The sequence below is a fragment of the Oncorhynchus kisutch genome, linkage group LG30 (genome assembly GCF_002021735.2).
Source record: "Oncorhynchus kisutch isolate 150728-3 linkage group LG30, Okis_V2, whole genome shotgun sequence".
Taxonomy (NCBI): domain Eukaryota; kingdom Metazoa; phylum Chordata; class Actinopteri; order Salmoniformes; family Salmonidae; genus Oncorhynchus; species Oncorhynchus kisutch.
Window position 1 is genome coordinate 3,720,884 of NC_034203.2, and position 22,628 is coordinate 3,743,511.

At 45.6% G+C, this 22,628-nt stretch overlaps 1 protein-coding gene across 4 annotated transcripts in view; it reads left to right on the forward strand.

The window, feature by feature from the left end:
- The first annotated feature begins 369 nt into the window (after positions 1-369).
- efr3a (EFR3 homolog A (S. cerevisiae)) overlaps positions 370-22,628 on the forward strand; it is a 236,022-nt gene continuing 213,763 nt past the window's right edge. Inside the window, exons 1-2 of one of the 4 annotated variants that reach the window (XM_031810880.1) lie at positions 370-593; positions 770-928. In XM_031810880.1, the coding sequence (XP_031666740.1) occupies positions 919-928 (10 nt within the window). In that variant the 5' untranslated portion in view covers positions 370-593; positions 770-918. Of the gene's footprint in view, positions 629-769; positions 929-22,628 lie in introns of all 4 variants that reach the window. The other 3 variants (XM_020466614.2, XM_020466615.2, XM_031810879.1) reach the window with 3 other exon arrangements.

The following is a 22,628-nucleotide window of genomic DNA, read 5'->3' on the forward strand; positions in this document are numbered from 1 at the left end:
AGCAGTCCCTCTGGGAGACTTTCACACGCTGATTTCCGACTTCACAACTTCATCGATAGGCTATCTTTTTTGTATAAGTAATTGATAGGCCCTACAAAAATTCACATGGAGTAATACCAAAGAGCAGTGACCATTGCTTGTCTGTCTTTGGCAGGCTAAAATGACTGTCATCATGCATAAACATGGCTCCTGTATGAAAGTTTTGGTACTAGTGGGAGGGACTACTTTATAGGTCACACTTCCTTATTGATTGGTTGGCATAAGCAAACGTGACAGTCCCCTTCAAATAATTGTCTGGTAAGAATAACTAACTTGCCAAATACCTATATTTCCCCCATTAAACTGAGAAATATGTAATACATTATATTGTTTAGGAGCGAAGAGATGACATATCGCTTCAAGAGCGACTCCTACTTCCGTGTTGTCCTTCAATGTAAAGCAGTCCTATTACAGGAAGCTGTAGCCTAATCTGTAGGGGTTAATCCGCGCAGTTTACAGGTATTTAACCATTAAAACCTTCGAATGTTACATTGTATCGTTGAGCAACATACGTTAGAATCTATATCAATGTTCGTGACATTCGAATCCACCGAGTAATTATTATTTTATTTTTTAAATACATACATAGGTAGGTTGCGTTATAGTCTATCACAGTGCCATTTATGTAGGTGATGTTAAAACGTAGACTTTTGAATAAACCTATAATTTAGTTTACACAACGTTTTAACGAATTCACGACTGAACTCGTGTTCATGATTTAATGTTACAGTGTGCCCTTGATCGACCCTCTTTCAATGTAATTTGATGAAGTGAAGGAGCAGCGATTTCGGAGAATACGGACGATATAAACTACATGTAGAAAAACAGAAGATTCAATCGCTGCCCACGTCAGAGGAACTGCGATACATTAGCGGAAGAATGCCAGCGGGTAAGCGAAGTGATTTGTTTTTGAAGGATGTTTTAAATTGAAAGGTTGTGGTACTTGTTATCAACAGCGGTACATTGACGAAGGGGGTCGCTTGTTCAACCCATAGCGTGTTTCACAATGAGTCATTTGTCCATCCAAAGGTGTTCAAAGCATGGTTTTGATGGAATTATCAGGGCCATCAATAATTGTTTAAAATCGAGCAGACATTTCTTCGGTGCACAAGGAAATCGCTCTGTTGCGTCGTTTTGTGTGTCGCAACATTGTATGTTCACTCAACTCAAATATGAGAGATTCTATAGGCATTGGTGGAATTAGCCTTGTAGAAATGCAATTGTGGTGTTTGAATTAGTTGTCAGTACCTTGACTTGAAGACTGCGTTTAGGACTGTGGGCAATATGACATAAAATAAAAAAGGTAAACACAAGGCGCAAAAGTAGGCCTGGTTTCTGATTGACAGTGGATGTGTTTGCACGTTCTTGGTTCTAGGTCAAAGATTAAGTGCTGGGTTCAATCTGTATCGCTGACGGGAAACGCACTTTTCACGCCATTTCGATAACGGAGACGTTTTCGTAGCAGGGTAGGAGCCTGCGGTTAGGGTTGGAGAACATGCTCTCCTAACTTGCGACGAAAATCACTTTCTCGAAGTGGCTTGAAAAGAATGTGGCCCTATAACTGAATTATGTTCAAATTTTAAAGGTAATTTCTGCAACCAGCGGGAACATTGCCTTTTAATTGTCAATTGCGCTATACAGCGGATCGTCAGGCTACGGATTGAATAGAGCCCTAATTTGTCTGTAAACCACCCTAAATTCTTCTCATATGCTTCACGATGACGCTATCTATACAAATGCATATATTTTGAGCCAGGACGTCTTTGAGTCTTAATCAGATATTAAGCAGATAAGCAGATATTAAGCAGATATTTAAACGTTTTTGGAAAATGTGGTAACATAAATTGAGGGAGAAATGAACATAATTATGTTACCAAATTTAGCATCTGCACCGTTCTTCCAGTAAATGTGTTTTTGTGACATTCTGTGTACATTTTCGAAGTAGTCCTTGTGCATATAAAGTGTATGATTTGTTGAATTTGAAATCAATGGTTTTTGTTTTGCGTAGATTTTGAAGTGAGAAATCTGAGTCTCCGGGTCATTCTGTTACTGTGGAATTGCCCAGCTGTAACATGATACACTCTTAGATTGGCCTAAGCAATATCAATGTATCAGTGGAATATGGCCTGTTTATGTAAATGCTCAAGTGTGTGTGTGTTAGAGCAGGGGTTTTCAACCTTTTCTTGCCCTGGCAAAGCGGCGACCCAGGGATGTTTGCAACCCCTCCAAAAATATTCCAAACATTTTTTTAATGAAAATATTTGTAGACCGTTTCATTATGTTGCCTCACAGTTTATTGGAAGTGTAAACTCGATCATACCTTTTCTAGCTTTCTTGGCAGCATAGTAAAAATGTTGCTGTTGTAAAGCAAATTTCTGCAATTCAACATTTTTCTATTGAGCTAAAGGACAATTGTTTAGTTTTATGGCTAATGTCCTGCAGTTCTATGCATTTTGCTATGGCTAATCCTGTGTTCCTCTGCTCAAACATAAAAACAAAATCAATGGGCATTTTCAATCGGAATTTCAGATTCTCCCTGACTGTCAAGCTTTTATTTGATTGTTAAGTGCTCAAAGATGGTATAATACAAAAAGTGTGTGTGTATGATATATCCCCCGTCCAAAGTTTGGACACACCTACTCATTCAAGGGTTTTTCTTTAGTTTGACTATTTTCTACATTGTCCAATAATAGGGAAGATATTAAAACTATGGAATCATGTAGTAACCAGAAGTGTTAAACAAATCAAAATATATTTGAGGTTCTAAAAGTAGCCACCCTTTGCCTTGATGACAGCTTTGCACACTCTTGGAATTCTCTCAACCAGCATCACCTGGAATACTTTTCCAACAGTCTTGAAGGAGTTCCCACATGCTGAGCACTTGTTGGCTGCTTTTCCTTCACTTTGCGGTCCAAATCATCTCAAGCCATCTCAATTGGGTTGAGGTCAGGTGATTTGTGGAGGCCAGGTCATCTGATGCAGCACTCATGTATGTGTTTTGTGTTAATTGTCCCATTGAAAAACAAATGATAGTCCCACTAAGCGCAAACCAGATGTGATTGTGTTTCGCTGCAGAATGCTGTGGTAGCCATGCTGGTTAATTGTGCCTTGAACCCTAAATATATTAGACAGTGTCACCAGCAAAGCACCATCAAACCACCACCTCCATGCTTCACGGTGGGAACCACATGCGGAGATCATCCGTTCACCAACTCTGCGTCTCACAAAGATACAGCGGTTGGAACCAACAATTGCAAATCTGGACTCATCGGTCCAAAAGACCGATTTCCACTGGTCTAATGTCTATTGCATGTGTTTCTTTGCCCAAGCTAGTCTCTTCTTATTATTGGTGTCCTTTAGTAATGGTTTCTTTGCAGCAATTTGACCATGAAGGTCTGATTCTCACAGTCTCCTCTGAGCAGTTGATGTTGAGATGTGTCTGTTACTTGAACTCTGTGAAGCATTTATTTGGGCTGTAATTTTTGACTCTGGAAACTCTAATGAACGTATCCTCTTCAGCAGAGGTAACTCTGGGTCTTCCTTTCCTGTGGCGGTCCTCATGAGAGCCAGTTTCATCATAGCGCTTGATGGTTTTTGCGACTGCACTTGAAGAAACTTTCAAAGTTCTTGAATTTTTCCCGAATTGATTGACTTGATGTCTTAAAGTAATGATGGACTGTCATTTCTCTTTGCTTATTTGAGCTGTTCTTGCCATAATATGGACTTGGTATTTTACCAAAACAGGGCTATCTTCTGTATACCACCCCTACCTTGTCACAACACAACTGATTGCCTCAAAGGCATTAAGACATAAATAAATGAACTTTTAACAAGGCACATCTGTTAATTGAAATGCATTCCAGGTGAATGCCACATGAAGCTGGTTGAGAGAATGCCAAGAGTGTTCAAAGCTGTCAAGGCAAAGGGTGGCTACTTTGAAGAATCTCTCATATAAAATATTTAGACTTATGACTGGGACCGTATATGTTGTGTATATGAGTTAGAACACAATCAGAAGATATATTCATCTGGTTTGGGTCATTTAAGTTGACACTGAAACTGAAAATTACCACTTAGACGCCCCGCCTAAGAAAAAAAAAAACCTGTAATTAGCTCCAGTGCCTGTAATTTCCTCCATATTAAAGGGATGGTTTGAGATTTTGTCAATGAAGCCATTTATCTACTCATTAACACCTAAAGTATTAAGCACCTCAATTAAGTAATTAGCTAAGACAAAACCGTTGCTATTATGTCCGCCAAGGCTTGACTGAAGCTGGGGGAGTTATTAAATAAAATAATAATAATCATAATTTAAAGGCTCAGCAGCACCGCAGTCTCAGCTGATTAGTGTAGTGCTGTACTTTTGTTTTGTGTCTTCCCATTGTTTCCCTGCACACTATTGTTCAGCTGAGAACTCCACATGTTCCCTGTTTTGAAGTGTAGGCCTAATTGTTTTCCACAGACGAAGGCCTTGTTTACACTGAAGACTGATGGAGATGACAAGTTGGATTGCTTTCTAACATTCCCTTGGGTGAAGTTGCCCTAGAGGGCCTGGACACTGATCTTGAGTCAGTGTAGCATTTTCCCAACTGGTTAAATATGATCGACAAATGAGGCCCATTGAGTGCCCCCATTGTTGAAGGGAAGACCATGATCTGTTTACACACAATATTAATACTTGAGGTCGTGCAGTGTCTACTGGGTTTATCTTCTCACTGGTAGTCAATGATTCCATGAATTACAGGTCTTTCAATCATTGAATTTAAGGTCCTTAATTTACCATCAAGTCCACACGCATATCTGGTAGGGAAGAAACATTTTGAAATGGCGAAGTACTACCTGAACTTGTTAGATAAGTGACATTTTTATTTTACTTTAGCATGCCTTACTGAACAGGATCCTGGTTTCCCAAGTGTAGGCCTAAATCCATTTCAGATTTCTAGACAAATTCCAGACATACGTATGTGTCAGACTCAATTACCGGGATGGCTAACTCTGGAAATCCGTTAGGTCACCACTGAGTAATAAAGTTGATCTGCATTTTCATTTAAAGGTTTGAAAGGTGTGTGTTTTGGTGCCGCTAGGGCAGTTCAGACGGCTGGGTGATTACTTATCTTAAATTGCTTGTAAATATTGTATGTTTTTATTGCATTGGAATTGTAAATATTGTGTGCTTGGCTCCCTTGCAAAGGAGGCTTTGGTCTCAATGGGATTTCCCTGTTTCATTCCAAGTGCAACCCTGGTCAAGTTTTACAACTTTGAAATGAGTCAACTGATGTCAAAGCTTATTACACATGGAATTCAGCTATGTAAACTTGACCAGGGTTGCATTCAGCAGGCACACATAGGAGAAACTGCTCTGATTGGAGAGGTTTTGGTGCCCTCACATTGTGTGCTACGGAATGTGACCAGTCTTCCAGGGGTGCAACACTACTATTGTACAACGTTGAAAAACATTTCGTACCAGAAAACAAATGAGTTGATTAAAATTGACAAATTTAGGTAGGTCCCTCCCCATTTAGGCTGGTTTGCTTATGTTTAAATAAAGGTAAAAAAATGAAAAAAAAATGCACTTGGAATGAAACAGGGAAATCCCATTGAGATCAAAATGCAATGGCGGTTGCGTCAAATTGCAAAATCAGTCGCCTGTTCTCCATTGTTATTTTTGTCTTTGTGAATAGAAAACTTAACACAGGCTAATTCAATGAAGTCGAGGGATGATGGGCCTTGCCAGATAATGGATTTGATATACATACACCCTGCTGTCTTTGAGATGCTAATTGTGAAACTCAAATGCATTAAAAAGGCAACTCTTACATATGGCTGCATTGTTTTGATCTTCTATTAAGGAATTGGATGTTTGGTGGTACAGGCATATTAAGGATCGTTCCCCCTTTTTCGCAAACTGTAATTTGTATGCATCGCCAAAGACTCGTTCGGTAAAGAAGGATTTGGCTTAAATATATATAAATATAATGCTTTTCCATCGCCTATGTCACGTATCTTTTTGGGAATGGAATTGTATGCTTGTGTGGGATAAGATTCCTTTTCCCTTTGTGAAATTTCCTGTTTTGGGGGATTTTCACTTTTTAAAGTAGACCTATTTTTGTGTATGTGTGCGCACAGGTGTGTTTCATATTTCACTGGGTCTTTGTCATTATTTTTGCAGAGCGGATTGTTGAAGTAAACACTAACATTTATAACCCACTGCAAAGAGTTGTCCCTGGTCTGCCTCCTGCATTGTACTACACAGAGCACCAAGGATGCCAGGTGAAGCCAAGCATATAAGCGCAGTGTTCGTATGACCAGCTTGCAAAATCAGCAGTGAAATGTAAGCAAACACTTTAGTTATTAAGCTAACACAAGTAGCTTGTGTGTTTGACATATTTAGCCTATTGGTGATGTTGGCATGGATAGCTCCAGGAAAGTAGGTTACACAGGCATGTACTTATTGCGTGAAGTATACATTTCCATAGTTTATCAGGGGATGAGAGCTCCCAAATACTTTGATACTAATGGTATAGGCTACTGCTAGCTGTCTGGGTGGGTAGGTGGCTAGCTAGCTGTCTGGGTGGGTAGGTGGCTAGCTAGCTGTCTGGGTGGGTAGGTGGCTAGCTAGCTGTCTGGGTGGGTAGGTGGCTAGCTAGCTGTCTGGGTGGGTAGGTGGCTAGCTAGCTGTCTGGGTGGGTAGGTGGCTAGCTAGCTGTCTGGGTGGCTGGCTTGCTAGCTGTCTGGGTAGGTGGCTAGCTAGCTAGCGGTTGGGTAGGTGGCTAGCTAGCTAGCGGTTGGGTAGGTGGCTAGCTAGCGGTTGGGTTGGTGGCTAGCTAGCGGTTGGGTAGGTGGCTAGCTAGCTGTATGGTTAGGTGGCTAGGTGGATGTCTGGGTAGGTGGCTAGCTAGCTGTCTGGGTAGGTGGCTAGCTAGCTGTCTGGGTAGGTGGCTAGCTAGCTGTCTGGGTAGGTGGCTAGCTAGCTGTCTGGGTAGGTGGCTAGCTAGCTGTCTGGGTAGGTGGCTAGCTAGCTGTCTGGGTAGGTGGCTAGCTAGCTAGCGGTTGGATAGGTGGCTAGCTAGCTAGCGGTTGGGTAGGTGGCTAGCTAGCTAGCGGTTGGGTAGGTGGCTAGCTAGCTAGCGGTTGGGTAGGTGGCTAGCTAGCTAGCGGTTGGGTAGGTGGCTAGCTGTCTGGTTGGTTGGGTAGGTGGCTAGCTGTCTGGTTGGTTGGGTAGGTGGCTAGCTGTCTGGTTGGTTGGGTAGGTGGCTAGCTGTCTGGTTGGTTGGGTAGGTGGCTAGCTGTCTGGTTGGTTGGGTAGGTGGCTAGCTACCTAGCTGTCTGGGTAGGTGGCTAGCTACCTAGCTGTCTGGGTAGGTGGCTAGCTACCTAGCTGTCTGGGTAGGTGGCTAGCTACCTAGCTGTCTGGGTAGGTGGCTAGCTAGCTGTCTGGGTAGGTGGCTAGCTAGCTGTCTGGGTAGGTGGCTAGCTAGCTGTCTGGATAGGTGGCTAGCTAGCTAGCGGTTGGGTAGGTGGCTAGCTAGCTAGCGGTTGGGTAGGTGGCTAGCTAGCTAGCGGTTGGGTAGGTGGCTAGCTAGCTAGCGGTTGGGTAGGTGGCTAGCTGTCTGGTTGGTTGGGTAGGTGGCTAGCTGTCTGGTTGGTTGGGTAGGTGGCTAGCAGTCTGGTTGGTTGGGTAGGTGGCTAGCTGTCTGGTTGGTTGGGTAGGTGGCTAGCTGTCTGGTTGGTTGGGTAGGTGGCTAGCTACCTAGCTGTCTGGGTAGGTGGCTAGCTACCTAGCTGTCTGGGTAGGTGGCTAGCTACCTAGCTGTCTGGGTAGGTGGCTAGCTACCTAGCTGTCTGGGTAGGTGGCTAGCTACCTAGCTGTCTGGGTAGGTGGCTAGCTACCTAGCTGTCTGGGTAGGTGGCTAGCTACCTAGCTGTCTGGGTAGGTGGCTAGCTACCTAGCTGTCTGGGTAGGTGGCTAGCTACCTAGCTGTCTGGGTAGGTGGCTAGCTACCTAGCTGTCTGGGTAGGTGGCTAGCTACCTAGCTGTCTGGGTAGGTGGCTAGCTACCTAGCTGTCTGGGTAGGTGGCTAGCTAGCTAGCTGTCTGGGTAGGTGGCTAGCTAGCTAGCTGTCTGGGTAGGTGGCTAGCTAGCTAGCTGTCTGGGTAGGTGGCTAGCTAGCTAGCTGTCTGGGTAGGTGGCTAGCTAGCTAGCTGTCTGGGTAGGTGGCTAGCTAGCTAGCTGTCTGGGTAGGTGGCTAGCTAGCTAGCTGTCTGGGTAGGTGGCTAGCTAGCTAGCTGTCTGGGTAGGTGGCTAGCTAGCTAGCTGTCTGGGTAGGTGGCTAGCTAGCTAGCTGTCTGGGTAGGTGGCTAGCTGTCTGGTTGGTTGGGTAGGTGGCTAGCCACCGAGACTGCTAGCTAGCCAGCCACCCAGACAGCTAGCCACCTAACCACCTACCCAACAAAACCAGACAGCAAGCTAGCTAGCCACGTACCCAACAAAACAGACAGCTAGCTAGCTAGCTACCTACCTCTGCCTGGTTTGTTGGGTAGGTGGTTGGCTGGCTGGCTAGCTGTCTGTCTGGTTGGGTAGGTGGCTAGGTAGCTTTCTGGTTGGGTAGGTGGCTGTCTGGTTGGTTGGGTGGGTAGCTAGCTAGCTAGCTAGCTTTCTGGTTGGGTAGGTGGCTGGTTGGGTAGGTGGCTAGCTAGCAGTCTAGCTGGCTAGCTAGCTGGCTAGCTGGCTAGCTAGCAGTCTAGCTGGCTAGCTAGCTGGCTAGCTAGCTGGCTAGCTAGCAGTCTAGCTGGCTAGCTAGCAGTCTAGCTGGCTGGCTCTGGCTAGCTAGCAGTCTAGCTGGCTAGCTAGCAGGCTAGCTAGCAGTCTAGCTGGCTAGCTAGCAGTCTAGCTGGCTAGCTAGCAGGCTAGCTAGCAGTCTAGCTGGCTAGCTAGCAGTCTAGCTGGCTAGCTAGCAGGCTAGCTAGCAGTCTAGCTGGCTAGCTAGCAGTCTAGCTGGCTGGCTCTGGCTAGCTAGCAGTCTAGCTGGCTGGCTCTGGCTAGCTGGCTGGCTCTGGCTAGCTAGCAGTCTAGCTGGCTGGCTCTGGCTAGCTAGCAGTCTAGCTGGCTAGCTAGCTGGCTAGCTGGCTAGCTAGCAGTCTAGCTGGCTAGCTAGCTGGCTAGCTAGCTGGCTAGCTAGCAGTCTAGCTGGCTAGCTAGCAGTCTAGCTGGCTGGCTCTGGCTAGCTAGCAGTCTAGCTGGCTAGCTAGCAGGCTAGCTAGCAGTCTAGCTGGCTAGCTAGCAGGCTAGCTAGCAGTCTAGCTGGCTAGCTAGCAGTCTAGCTGGCTGGCTCTGGCTAGCTGGCTGGCTCTGGCTAGCTAGCAGTCTAGCTGGCTGGCTCTGGCTAGCTAGCAGTCTAGCTGGCTGGCTCTGGCTAGCTAGCAGTCTAGCTGGCTGGCTCTGGCTAGCTAGCAGTCTAGCTGGCTGGCTCTGGCTAGCTAGCAGGCTGGCTGGCTCTGGCTAGCTAGCAGGCTGGCTGGCTCTGGCTAGCTAGCAGTCTGGCTGGCTAGACTGCTAGCTAGCCAGCCAGACTGCTAGCTAGCCAGAGCCAGCCAGCTAGACTGCTAGCTGGCTAGCTAGACTGCTAGCTGGCTGGCTGGCTGGCTGGCTAGCCCTCTAGGTGGCTGGCTGGCTGGTTTGTTGGTTAGGTAGGTAGTAGATGGCTGGCTAGCTAGCTAGCTGGTTGGCTGGCAAGTGAGCTAGCTGTCTGGGTGGGTAGGTGGGTGAGTGGGTAGGTGACTGGCTGGCTGGGTTGTTGTCTGGATGTGTAGGGATATAGCTTGCTGGCTAGCCACCTACCTACCCAGACAACTAGTTAGCCACCTAGCTGTCTGGGTGGGTAGGTGGCTGGTTGCTCTCTGGATGGGTAGGTGGCTGGCTAGCTGGGTATGTAGGTAGCTGTTTGGGTGGGTAGGCATGTGGCTAGCTAGCTGTCTGGGTAGGTGGCTGGCTAGCTGTCTGGTTGGCTGGGTAGGTGGTTGGCTGGCTGGGTAGGTGGTTGGCTGGCTGAGTAGGTGGTTGGTTGGCTGGCTGAGTAGGTGGTTGGTTGGCTGAGTAGGTGGTTGGTTGGCTGGCTGAGTAGGTGGTTGGTTGGCTGGCTGGGTAGGTGGTTGGCTGGCTGGGTAGGTGGTTGGCTGGCTGAGTAGGTGGTTGGCTGGCTGAGTAGGTGGTTGGCTGGCTGGGTAGGTGGTTGGCTGGCTGGGTAGGTGGTTGGCTGGCTGGGTAGGTGGTTGGCTGGCTGGCTGAGTAGGTGGTTGGCTGGCTGAGTAGGTGGTTGGCTGAGTAGGTGGTTGGCTGAGTAGGTGGTTGGTTGGTTGGCTGAGTAGGTGGTTGGTTGGCTGGCTGAGTAGGTGGTTGGTTGGCTGGCTGAGTAGGTGGTTGGTTGGCTGGCTGAGTAGGTGGTTGGTTGGCTGGCTGAGTAGGTGGTTGGTTGGCTGGCTGAGTAGGTGGTTGGTTGGCTGGCTGAGTAGGTGGTTGGTTGGCTGGCTGAGTAGGTGGCTGGGTAGGTAGGTAGGTGGCTGGCTAGCTGGGTAGTGGCAGGTAGCTGGCTAGTTGGCTGGGTAGGTGGGTACATAGCTAGCTGTCTGGGTAGGTATTTGGCTGGCTAGTTGTCTTGGTGGGTCGGTTGTTTGTCTGGGTGGGTGGGTGGCTGGCAAGCTAGCTCTCTGGGTGGGTGGCTGTCTGGGTAGATAGGCAGGTAGCTGGGTTGCTAGGTACAGTGCCTTGCAAAAGTATTCATCTCCCTTGCCATTTTTTCCTATTTTGGTCTATTACAACCTGTATTTGAATTGTTTTTCTTTGGACTGCTCAAAAAAATAAACAACACAATGTAACTCCAAGTCAATCACACTGTCCACTTAGGAAGCAACACTGATTGACAAAACATTTCACATGCTGTTGTGCAAATGCAATAGACAACAGGTGGAAATTATAGGCAATTAGCAAGATACCCCCAATAAAGGAGTGGTACTGCAGGTGGTGACTACAGACCACTTCTCAGTTCCTATGCTTCCTGGCTGATGTTTTGGTCACTTTTGAATGCTGGCGGTGCTTTCACTCTAGTGGTAGCATGAGACGGAGTCTACAACCCACATCAATGCGAGCTGTGACAACAAGGTTTGCTGTGTTTGTCAGCGTAGTGTCCAGAGCATGGAGGCGCTACCAGGAGACAGGCCAGTACATCAGGAGACGTGGAGGAGGCCGTAGGAAGGCAACAACCCAGCAGCAGGACCGCTACCTCCGCCTTTGTGAAAGGAGGAGCACTGCCAGAGCCCTGCAAAATGAGCTCCAGCAGGCCACAAATGTGCATGCGTCTGCTCAAACGGTCAGAAACAGACTCCATGAGGGTGGTATAAGGGCCTGACGTCCACAGGTGGGGGTTGTGCTTACAGCCCAACACCGTGCAGGACATTTTTCATTTGCCAGAGAACACCAAGATTGGCAAATTCTCCACTGGTGCCCTGTGCTCTTCACAGATGAAAGCAGGTTCACACTGAGCACATGTGACAGACGTGACAGTCAGGAGACGCCATGGAGAACGTTCTGCTGCCTGCAACATCCTCCAGCATGACCGGTTTGGCGGTGGGTCAGTCATGGGGTGGCATTTCTTTGGGGGGCCGCACAGCCCTACATGTGCTCTCTAGATGTGGCCTGACTGCCATTTGGTACCGAGATGAGATCCTCAGACCCCTTGTGAGACCATATGCTGGTGCGGTTGGCCCTTGGTTCCTCCTAATACAAGATAATGCTAGACCTCATGTGGATGGAGTGTGTCAGCAGTTCCTGCAAGAGGAAATCATTGATGCTATGGACTGGCCCGCCCGTTCCCCAGACCTGAATCCAATTGAGCACATTTGGGACGTGTCTCGCTCCATCCACCAATGCCACGTTTGCACCACAGACTGTCCAGGAGTTGGCGGATGCTTTAGTCCAGGTCTGGGAGGAGATCCCTCAGGAGACCATCCGCCACCTCATCAGGAGCATGCTCAGGCGTTGTAGGGAGGTCATACAGGCACGTGGAGGCCACATACTACTGAGCCTCATTTTGACTTGTTTTAAGGACATTACATCAAAGTTGGATCAGCCTGTAGTGTGGTTTTCCACTTTCATTTTGAGTGTGACTCCAAATCCAGACCTCCATGGGTTGATAAATTTGATTTCCATTGATAATTGTGTGATTTTGTTGTCAGCACATTCAACTATGTAGAGAAAAAAGTATTTAATAAGAATATTTCATTAATTCAGATCTAGGATGTGTTATTTTGGTGTTCCCTTTATCTTTTTGAGAGAGAGAGAGAGAGAGAGACCCAAGAGTCTGCAACACCACTAAGGGGGACCACCAAGGAGCTCTCCAAACAGGTCAGGGACAAAGTTGTGGAGTCGTACAAATAAATATCAGAAACTTTGAACATCCCACGGAGCACCATTAAATCCATTATTTAAAAAATGGAAAGAACATGGCACCACAACAAACCAGCGAAGAGAGGGCTGCCCACCAAAACTCACGGACCAGGCAAGGAGGGCATTAATCAGAGAGGCGACAAAGAGACTGAAGATAACTTTGGAAGGAGCTGCAAAGCTCCACAGCGGAGATTGGAATATCTGTCCATAGGACCACTTTAAGCCGTACACTCCACAGAGCTGGGCTTTACAAAAGTGGCCAGAAAACTCCATTGCCTAAAGAAAAAAATAAGCAAACACCTTTGATGTTCGCCAACATGTGGGAGACCCCTCAAACATAAGGAAGAAGGTGAGACTAAATTTGTGCTTTTTGGCCATCAAGGGGAAAGCTATGTGTGGCGCAAACCCAACACCTCTCATCACCCTGAGAAAATCATCCCCATGGCAGCATCATGCTGGGTAGCATCAATTATTATTTATTTTTTACCCCCTTTTCTCCCCAATTTTGTGGTATCCAATTGTTAGTAGTTACTATCTTGTCTCATCGTTACAATTCCCGAGACGAAGGTTGAAAGTCATGCGTCCTCCGAAACACAACCCAACCAAGCCGTACTGCTTCTTAGCACAGCGTGCATCCAACCCGGAAGCCAGCTGCACGAATGTATCGGAGGAAACACCGTGCACCTGGCGACCTGAGTAGCGTGCACTGCCTCTGGCCCGCCACAGGAGTCGCTAGTGCGCGATTAGATAAGGATATCCCTACTGGCCAAACCCAGGCCAATTGTGCGTCGCCCCATGGACCTCCCGGTTGCGGCCGGCTGTGACAGAGCCTGGGCGCGAACCCAGAGTCTCTGGTGGCACAGCTAGCACTGCGATGCAGTGCCCTAGACCAATGCGCCACCCGGGAGGCCTTGTGGGGATGTTTTTTATTGGCAGGCACTGGTCAGAATTGACATGATGCTGCCACGGGGATGGATGGCTCTAAATACAGGGAAATTCTTGAGGGAAACATGTTTCAGTCTTCCAAAGATTTGAGACTGGAACGGAGGTTCACCTTCCAGCAGGACAATGACCCTAAGCATACTGCTAAAGCAACACTTGAGTCGTTTAAGGGGGAAACATTTAAATGTCTTTGAATGGCCTAGTCAAAGACCAGACCTCAATCCAAGAATTGAGAATCTGTGGTATGACTTAAAGATTGCTGTACACCAGCGGAACCCATCCAACTTGATGGAGCTGGAGCAGTTTTGCCTTGAAGAATGGGCAATATTCCCAGTGGCTAGATGTGCCAAGCTTCTAGAGACATGCCCCAAGAGACTTGCATCTGGTAGCTGTGTTGCAATTTTACCACATGTTCTGTGGTAAAATGTAGGACTGGTGAACTAGCTATTGTTAGCTAGCTTCAACTGATGTTGTCTGGCTCTAGCTAGCTAGCTAATGTCTGAAGTTATTAGTGTAACAAACTAGCCATCTTTCTCTGCCTGTTCGTTAGCTAGCTAATTTTCTGCTGACTGGTGTTAGTAACTAGCTACAGAGGCTAGCTGCTGGACTTTGTACAATCAAGCTAACATTAGCTAGCTACCTCGCTCAGTGTTTCTTAATCCTGGTCCTGGGGACCCAAATGGGTGCACATTTTTTGCTTTTGCCCTAGAACTAAGTTCTAAGGCAAAAACTATAATCCTGGTCCTATCTAATCAATGTTAGATGCAGCGGTCTAAGGCACTGCTTCTCAGTGGTAAAGGCATCACTACAGACCCTGGTTCAATTCCAGGCTGTATCACAACCGGCCTTGATTGGTAGTCCCATAGGGCGGTGCAAGAAATACTCTTAAATCAATTGCTAACGACCCTGTTAAAGAAATCTGGTATGTGATTCTTGGTAACGGTCAGATGGCTCATTACAAGAGGCAGGGAGTATATTGTGTACCGCCAATCAAGTTGTTTCGCAAATCTTCATCGAGATTGGCTAAAATATGATGGTAGAGAGACTTGAATTAACACTGTGCTTCAACTAATGCCGATCATTGCTTCTATAATAAATCCCCTGATGTCATATTATCAATCTTTTTAATCTCTTCTGGCAAACCAGCTTCACCACATGCACAGTGCATTGTTCAATACTAACTGTATGCCTTGGGTGTGTGCACTATAAAGGCATGCTACGCTCTCCTTTGCACTATAGGCTGAACAAGCTGAGATGTGCTGATCAAGTCCATACAGCTGTGACTCATTGGCTAATTAAGGGTATAATTGACCGCACAATTACATCAATGTGTGTTGCATAACCTGCATGTGTTGTACTGTCTTAAATTACAACAAATAATGTAATCACACCAGATAGTGTATTAAAGGGATAGTTCCCAATTTTACATTGCATCGGGTTTTTTGTCAATTTTTTTTTTTTATATCTGCATTTAACGATCCCTTTAAACTTTATAAGTTAGGATTCCTTGGGCTCTTTGCAATCACTGTTTTTCTCATTGTAAAATGCCCTTTCCTCAGTTATCTTCAATGTACATCTCTGGAAGAGAAACATCGAAGGGTTCTGGTAAAGGACTCTCTAACAATGCCACCTAGGACTCAAATCAGTGTCAGGCTGGGCTATTGTGCTGAATAGATGGGCATGGAAGTGCAGCTACTGCCTTTAGCCACCTGGGTCTGTTGTTAATTTGACACACACCCTAGATGCCAAAATCTCTACTACTTTAAAACCGGACCGATCCCACACAAGAGTAATTACTCTTCAATGGATGATTTAAAAACCTGCAGATCACCTAATTTGGCCAAATACCGGGTCCAAAACTAGCCAGTGAATATTGTCATTTCTAACCGCCTGCATAGTAATGGGACAGCCCTGCATCTTGTGTTTGTTTGAGCTACTGCACATTTGCAGCTACCCAATGAGGGCATACAGTAGGGAACTACCACCATAGCCACCCCGGCTAGGCTGCTGCTGCAGTGCTGCTATCTGCACCGTTCAGCACTTCTGCTGTTAGCAAGGAGAACCGAAGCACTGCAAGGTCAGAGCTGAGGCTCACAGGGAGAGAGGGGGGAAAAAGTCAGAGGTTTAGGTACCTGCCAGGTCTTATACAAACCACCCCAGCTGACGAGATGGATTTGGAGAACGACTCTGGTAGGGTGTTTTTATTATTATTTTTAATATATATATTTTTTTTTGTGCCTGGGGGTGGGGTGTATGATGAAGTTGGGAGCAAGAGACCGGCTCTTGTTTGTGTATTTTTTGAAAGTGAAAATGCAGTAGCTGCAAATGCCCCTATCAATACGCCCGATTTTGTAATCTGTTAGTAGTCCACTTCGTCATGAGTCCCAAATGGCACCTTATTTCTTATGCAATGAACTATTTTTAACCAGGACCCAAGGGATCTCCAGCTCTGGTCCTGGGAGAGCTATACTGGGTCTGTACTGGCTTTGGTTCCAGCCTAGTACTAAACCACCTGAGACAAGGTCCAAGACATTAATTATTTGAAATTGGTTATTTAAAGCTGGTGTTTAACAGAAACCTGCACTCCTAGTAGCTCCCCAGGACCATATCCACCCTTCCGCTGTTCCAGTCTCGAACTTACCTCTTTCAGTTTTACATTATGTAAGCTTTTTCCATCATTGAACAACATTCTGTCATGGCGACTATTTTAGGTGACGAATAAGATGTTTGTGACACAGCTTTCTAAACCTCTCCCCTTTTCACTATATGCATTCCCCATTCTACCCCTCCCGACTGACCAGTAAATCCAACTTCTTCTTTTCCTAGTCCCTTTGCTGATACACAGCAGGGACCATCCCCATGTTTAGCCACCTGATGTTTTGAAATAAAATATTTAATGATAGTGAACCACCAGGAAATTTAAATCAGTGTTTCTTATTGAACAATGTCATTATAAGCACCTAGGTAGTCCCTCCCTGTGTCTGTCCATTTTCCTCAATTTGATGCCTTCTGAACACAAACCAGCTATTTAAAGAAAATAACGTTTTTGTTTGACACCACATTGAATTACCCAGGTGTCCTTCTCCCTTGTGACTGGAGACGTGCAATTGGTTGCTGTGTTGCTGCGTTAAAACTGCTCTAAACCCAGAGGTCTTTCATGCTCAATTGCCCCCTAGACACACGCACCCTCACCAGCCCAATCCCTCAGTTATCTTGGTGAAGCCTATATTCTCGCTTCCTACCCCTCATGGTGCTCTCTGTCAACGGACTGTCCCCGGACAGGGGTCACAGCTTTCAAACCTGCTGCGACTCTACCAGACCCCATGACTTTTCCCACATTTTAGTTATGTTAAAACCTTTATTCTAAAATTGATGAGGAACATTTAAAACTATCTACACACAATACCCCATAATGACAAAGCGATAAATAACGGGTTTTTAGAAATGTTTGGAAATTTAAAAAATAAATAAAGATACCTTATTTACATAATTATTCAGACCCTTTGTTATAAGACTGGAAATTGAGCTCTTTTGCATCCTTTTTCCATTGATAGTCCTTGATGTTTCTACAACTTGATTGGAGTCCACCTGTGTTCATTTCAATTGATTGGACATGATTTGGAAAGGCACACAGCTGTTTATATAAGGTCCCACAGTTGACAGTGCAAAGACCCAGCCATGAGGTCGATGGAATTTTCCATAGAGCTTCGAGACAGGATTGTGTTGAGGCACAGATCTGGGGAAGGGTAACACAAAATGTCCCCAAGAACACAGTGGCTTCCATAATTCTTAAATGGAAGATGTTTGGAACCAACAAGACTCTTCCTAGAGCTGGCAGACTGGCCAAACTGAGTAATCGGGGGAGACGGGCCTTGGTCAGGGAGGTGACGAAGAACCCGATGTTCACTCTGACAGAGCTCCAGAGTTCCTCCGTGGAGATGGGAGAACCTTCCAGAAGGACAACCTTCTCTGCAGCACTCCACCAATCAGGCCTTTCTAGTATTGTGGTCAGATGGTTGCCACTCCACAGTAAAAGGCACATGACTGCCCTATTGGAGTTTGCCAAAAGGCAACTAAAGGACTCAAACCATGAGAAATGAGATTTTCTGGTCTGATTGCCAAGTGTCACGTCTGGAGGAAACCTTGCACCATCCCTACAGTGAAGCATGGTGGTGGCAGCATCATGCTGTGGGGATATTTTTCAGCAGCAGGGACTGGAAGACTCGTCAGGATCAAGGAAAAGATGAACAGAGCAAAGTACAGAGATCCTTGATGAAAACCTGCTCAGGACCTCCGACTGGGGTGAAGGTTCACCTTCCAACAGGACCACGACCCTAAGCACACAGCCAAAACAATGTCCTTGAGTGGCCCATACAGAGCCCGGACTTGAACCCAATCAAACACCTGAAAATAGCTTTGCAGAGATGTTCCCCATCTAATCTGACAGAGCTTGAGAGAGACTGTAAAGAAAAAAACAGCATTATAATGAATGTAAGTGTAGATATGACAGCAAAAATAGTCAATTGTCAGCTCGTGCTTGTGTGCAATTGCATGAGTTGGATTAAATGTAGTTGTTATCCCTTGTCCTTAACAGTTGACACCTATTTTTAACTTAACCTTGCTTGACACACTTTTACATACCCTTTGTTTGCTTGTAGTGCATAATAGTCTCTGTTTTTCCTCTATGTCACATTGTCTTGTCATTCTTCAGAACCTTAAGAACCACAATGCAGGTGCCTTATTGGAGGATAGAATTCCCGTCTCTCTTTGTTCATGGAGCCTGCCAGAATTGTTTTCTTTGCAATCAACTTGTTTGCCAATGACCGCGATGTGAAGAAATTGTACATGGTGACATTTCTCCCCTTCCCAATGTAAGGTTCCACAAGCCTCATCACCACATTCTCCAACACTCGTTTGCTCACCTGCTGTCCGATGTGGATATTCTTCCAGATATTGACAGCTGTGCAGCTGCAATTATGCACGCTCTGTGTAGCCTACTCCAAGTGGGTCAGAGTAGACTGATAAGACTGCTTTGATTTGGTGAACTGATATAGGTAACATACCATTTTAAGATTAAGCATATAATTACAATGGATACGATAGAATGGCCCACCCTGTTCTTCATTCACAATTGGTGATTACATAATTAGGCATCGTTCGCTTCCCCTTGTTCTTCAACTCAACCATTCTCCCCATACTTTTCTGAATTGATTTAATCTGTTATTTCCGTATAGTTTATGTTCACATTCGTGGCATATGTCGAGGTGATTATCAGATGGGCACTGCACTGTCAGAAGGAGCGGACCGTGCTGTTGGGGGACGGCAACGGAGGAAAACCCAAAAATGACATGCCTTCCTAAAATTCCAGTTCTGTTTGATATTAAGATTCTGACAATGGCTGTGTGTTTTATATAAACTTATTTAGGAAAAGTGAAGGACCGAGAGGGGGGGGGAGATTCTAGTGTTAACTATGTATATTTTGAAATTGTAGTTTGGGGGGGTAGATGGCCGCCAGTAGTGGATCAATTAGGGCTTGTGTGTGTCTGTAAAATGTCACCCTATTCCCTACATAGTGCACTACTTTTGACCAGTGCCCTAGGCCTTGGTCAAAGGTAGTGTACCATATAAGGAATAGTGGTCGAGCCAGCACAGCACTTTGTAATGAAGGCTTTAAGTTTATGGCTATGTGGAATCCACTGAGTGATGACTTTGCATAATTCACAGCGTGCATGATTATGGAGACTGTCTGGATGATGATGATGATGATGATGATACGTTTGCATATATCAAATTTACATATATACACCCCCCCCCCCGTTCTTAACTGTAACAGGCTAAGCCATGTCACACATACCTTCTGACTTTTGGGAGGGGGGGGGGGGGGGTGGGTCAATTGAGTATATTGCTAATCTAGATTGTATTGCATTTCCTACAGCAATGGAATATAATTATTTTAGCTGTAACCTTTCTGCAACGCATGCCACACCAACACCCTCAACAATAGTTGGGCCTTTGCAGGATCCATTATGATATGGACCTTGATATAATAAAGTTGCGCATAAATAATCTCTAAGGATGCATTGGCAGATTTTTGGATTGTGCAGTTTAATTTCAACTGACAAAAAATAGACTTTTAAGCTGAAGTTGCCTATATTGAGTAAAATAAACCTTTTGTGATTCTTGTATTCTGCCGTTCTTGGAAATGGATCAAGAAAGGAGACGAGTAGTGCATTTGTCTCAGGAAAAATATGAAGGTCAGTAGTCCATGGAAAATGATCTGCACAATATGATTGATTGGCTAGACCTAATAATTTGATTAATGCAGTTGCTGGCACGTCAAGTAGATTAATAATACTGATTAATTTCACTTCAGAGGCAGTAATTGTTTTCTATCAGGCTTGGTAAAAAAATGACAGTCATTTACTGTTTATATGGATGTATACTCAATTGTGAAAGTTATATACCATCACTTCTCTGATTATACAAGATTTTACTGCTGTTTCCTTTTTTCTTGTTTGGTTCCTAGTGAACACACCCCTGGTGTGAAGATTGAACATGGTGCACCATGGGATAGGTTCTTCAGATGATAGCAGAACTCACAATGATTCTGTGATCTGAACTATACTGAACAAAAATATTAGTGAAAAAAAGTGTATATATATATATATATATTCATATTCATATTCATTAGGCCCTAATCTATGGATTTCACATGACTGGGCAGGGGTGGAGTCACACCCAGCCAATCGTGTGGCTGGTCTCTGATCCCGCCGGTGAAGCCAGTTGTGGAGGTCCTGGGCTGGTGTGGTTACACGTGGTCTGCAGTTATGAGGCACGTTGGACGTACTGCCAAATTCTCTAAAACAACGTTGGAGGCGGCATATGGTAAATTATCTGGCAACAGCTCTGGTGGACATTCCTGCAGTCAGCATGCCAATTGCATGCTTCCTCAACTTATTTATTTATTTACCTTTATTTAACCAGGAAGGCAAGTTGAGAACAAGTTCTCATTTACAATTGCGACCTGGCCAAGATAAAGCAAAGCAGTTCGACAGATACAACGACACAGAGTTACACATGGAGTAAAACAAACATACAGTATAAACAAGTCTATATACAATGTGAGCAAATGAGGTGAGAAGGGAGGTAAAGGCAAAAAAGGCCATGGTGGCAAAGTAAATACAATATAGCAAGTAAAACACTGGAATGGTAGTTTTGCAATGGAAGAATGTGCAAAGTAGAAATAAAAATAATGGGGAGCAAAATAAATAAATACAATTAAATACAGTTGGGAAAGAGGTAGTTGTTTGGGCTAAATTATAGGTGGGCTATGTACATGTGCAGTAATCTGTGAGCTGCTCTGACAGTTGGTGCTTAAAGCTAGTGAGGGAGATAAGTGTTTCCAGTTTCAGAGATTTTTGTAGTTCGTTCCAGTCATTGGCAGCAGAGAACTGGAAGGCGAGGCGGCCAAAGAAAGAATTGGTTTTGGGGGTGACTAGAGAGATCTACCTGCTGGAGCGTGTGCTACAGGTGGGAGATGCTATGGTGACCAGCGAGCTGAGATAAGGGGGGACTTTACCTAGCAGGGTCTTGTAGATGACATGGAGCCAGTGGGTTTGGCGACGAGTATGAAGCGAGGGCCAGCCAACGAGAGCGTACAGGTCGCAATGGTGGGTAGTATATGGGGCTTTGGTGATAAAACGGATTGCACTGTGATAGACTGCATCCAATTGGTTGAGTAGGGTATTGGAGGCTATTTTATAAATGACATCGCCAAAGTCTAGGATTGGTAGGATGGTCAGTTTTACAAGGGTATGTTTGGCAGCATGAGTGAAGGATGCTTTGTTGCGAAATAGGAAGCCAATTCTAGATTTAACTTTGGATTGGAGATGTTTGATATGGGTCTGGAAGGAGAGTTTACAGTCTAACCAGACACCTAAGTATTTGTAGTTGTCCACGTATTCTAAGTCAGAGCCGTCCAGAGTAGTGATGTTGGACAGGCGGGTAGGTGCAGGTAGCGATCGGTTGAAGAGCATGCATTTAGTTTTACTTGTATTTAAGAGCAATTGGAGGCCACGGAAGGAGAGTTGTATGGCATTGAAGCTTGCCTGGAGGGTTGTTAACACAGTGTCCAAAGAAGGGCCGGAAGTATACAGAATGGTGTCGTCTGCGTAGAGGTGGATCAGGGACTCACCAGCAGCAAGAGCGACCTCATTGATGTATACAGAGAAGAGAGTCGGTCCAAGAATTGAACCCTGTGGCACCCCCATAGACTGCCAGAGGTCCGGACAGCAGACCCTCCGATTTGACACACTGAACTCTATCAGAGAAGTAGTTGGTGAACCAGGCGAGGCAATCATTTGAGAAACCAAGGCTGTCGAGTCTGCCGATGAGGATGTGGTGATTGACAGAGTCGAAAGCCTTGGCCAGATCAATGAATACGGCTGCACAGTAATGTTTCTTATCGATGGCGGTTAAGATATCGTTTAGGACCTTGAGCGTGGCTGAGGTGCACCCATGACCAGCTCTGAAACCAGATTGCATAGCAGAGAAGGTATGGTGAGATTCGAAATGGTCGGTAATCTGTTTGTTGACTTGGCTTTCGAAGACCTTAGAAAGGCACGGTAGGATAGATATAGGTCTGTAGCAGTTTGGGTCAAGAGTGTCCCCCCCTTTGAAGAGGGGGATGACCGCAGCTGCTTTCCAATCTTTGGGAATCTCAGACGACACGAAAGAGAGGTTGAACAGGCTAGTAATAGGGGTGGCAACAATTTCGGCAGATAATTTTAGAAAGAAAGGGTCCAGATTGTCTAGCCCGGCTGATTTGTAGGGGTCCAGATATTGCAGCTCTTTCAGAACATCAGCTGAATGGATTTGGGAGAAGGAGAAATGGGGAAGGCTTGGGCGAGTTGCTGTTGCGGGTGCAGTGCTGTTGTCCGGGGTAGGAGTAGCCAGGTGGAAAGCATGGCCAGCCGTAGAAAAATGCTCCGTTCCGAGCCGCGCTGCGCCGTACAGAACTGGCGATAGATTTGAGACATCTGTGGCATTGTATTTTATTGCCCCAGCACAAGGTGCACCTGTGCAATGGTCATGCTGTTTAATCAGTTTATTGATATGCCACACATGTCAGGTTGTTGAATTATCTTGGCAAAGGAGAAATGCTCACTAACAGGGATGTAAAGACATTTGTGCACAACATTTGAGAGGA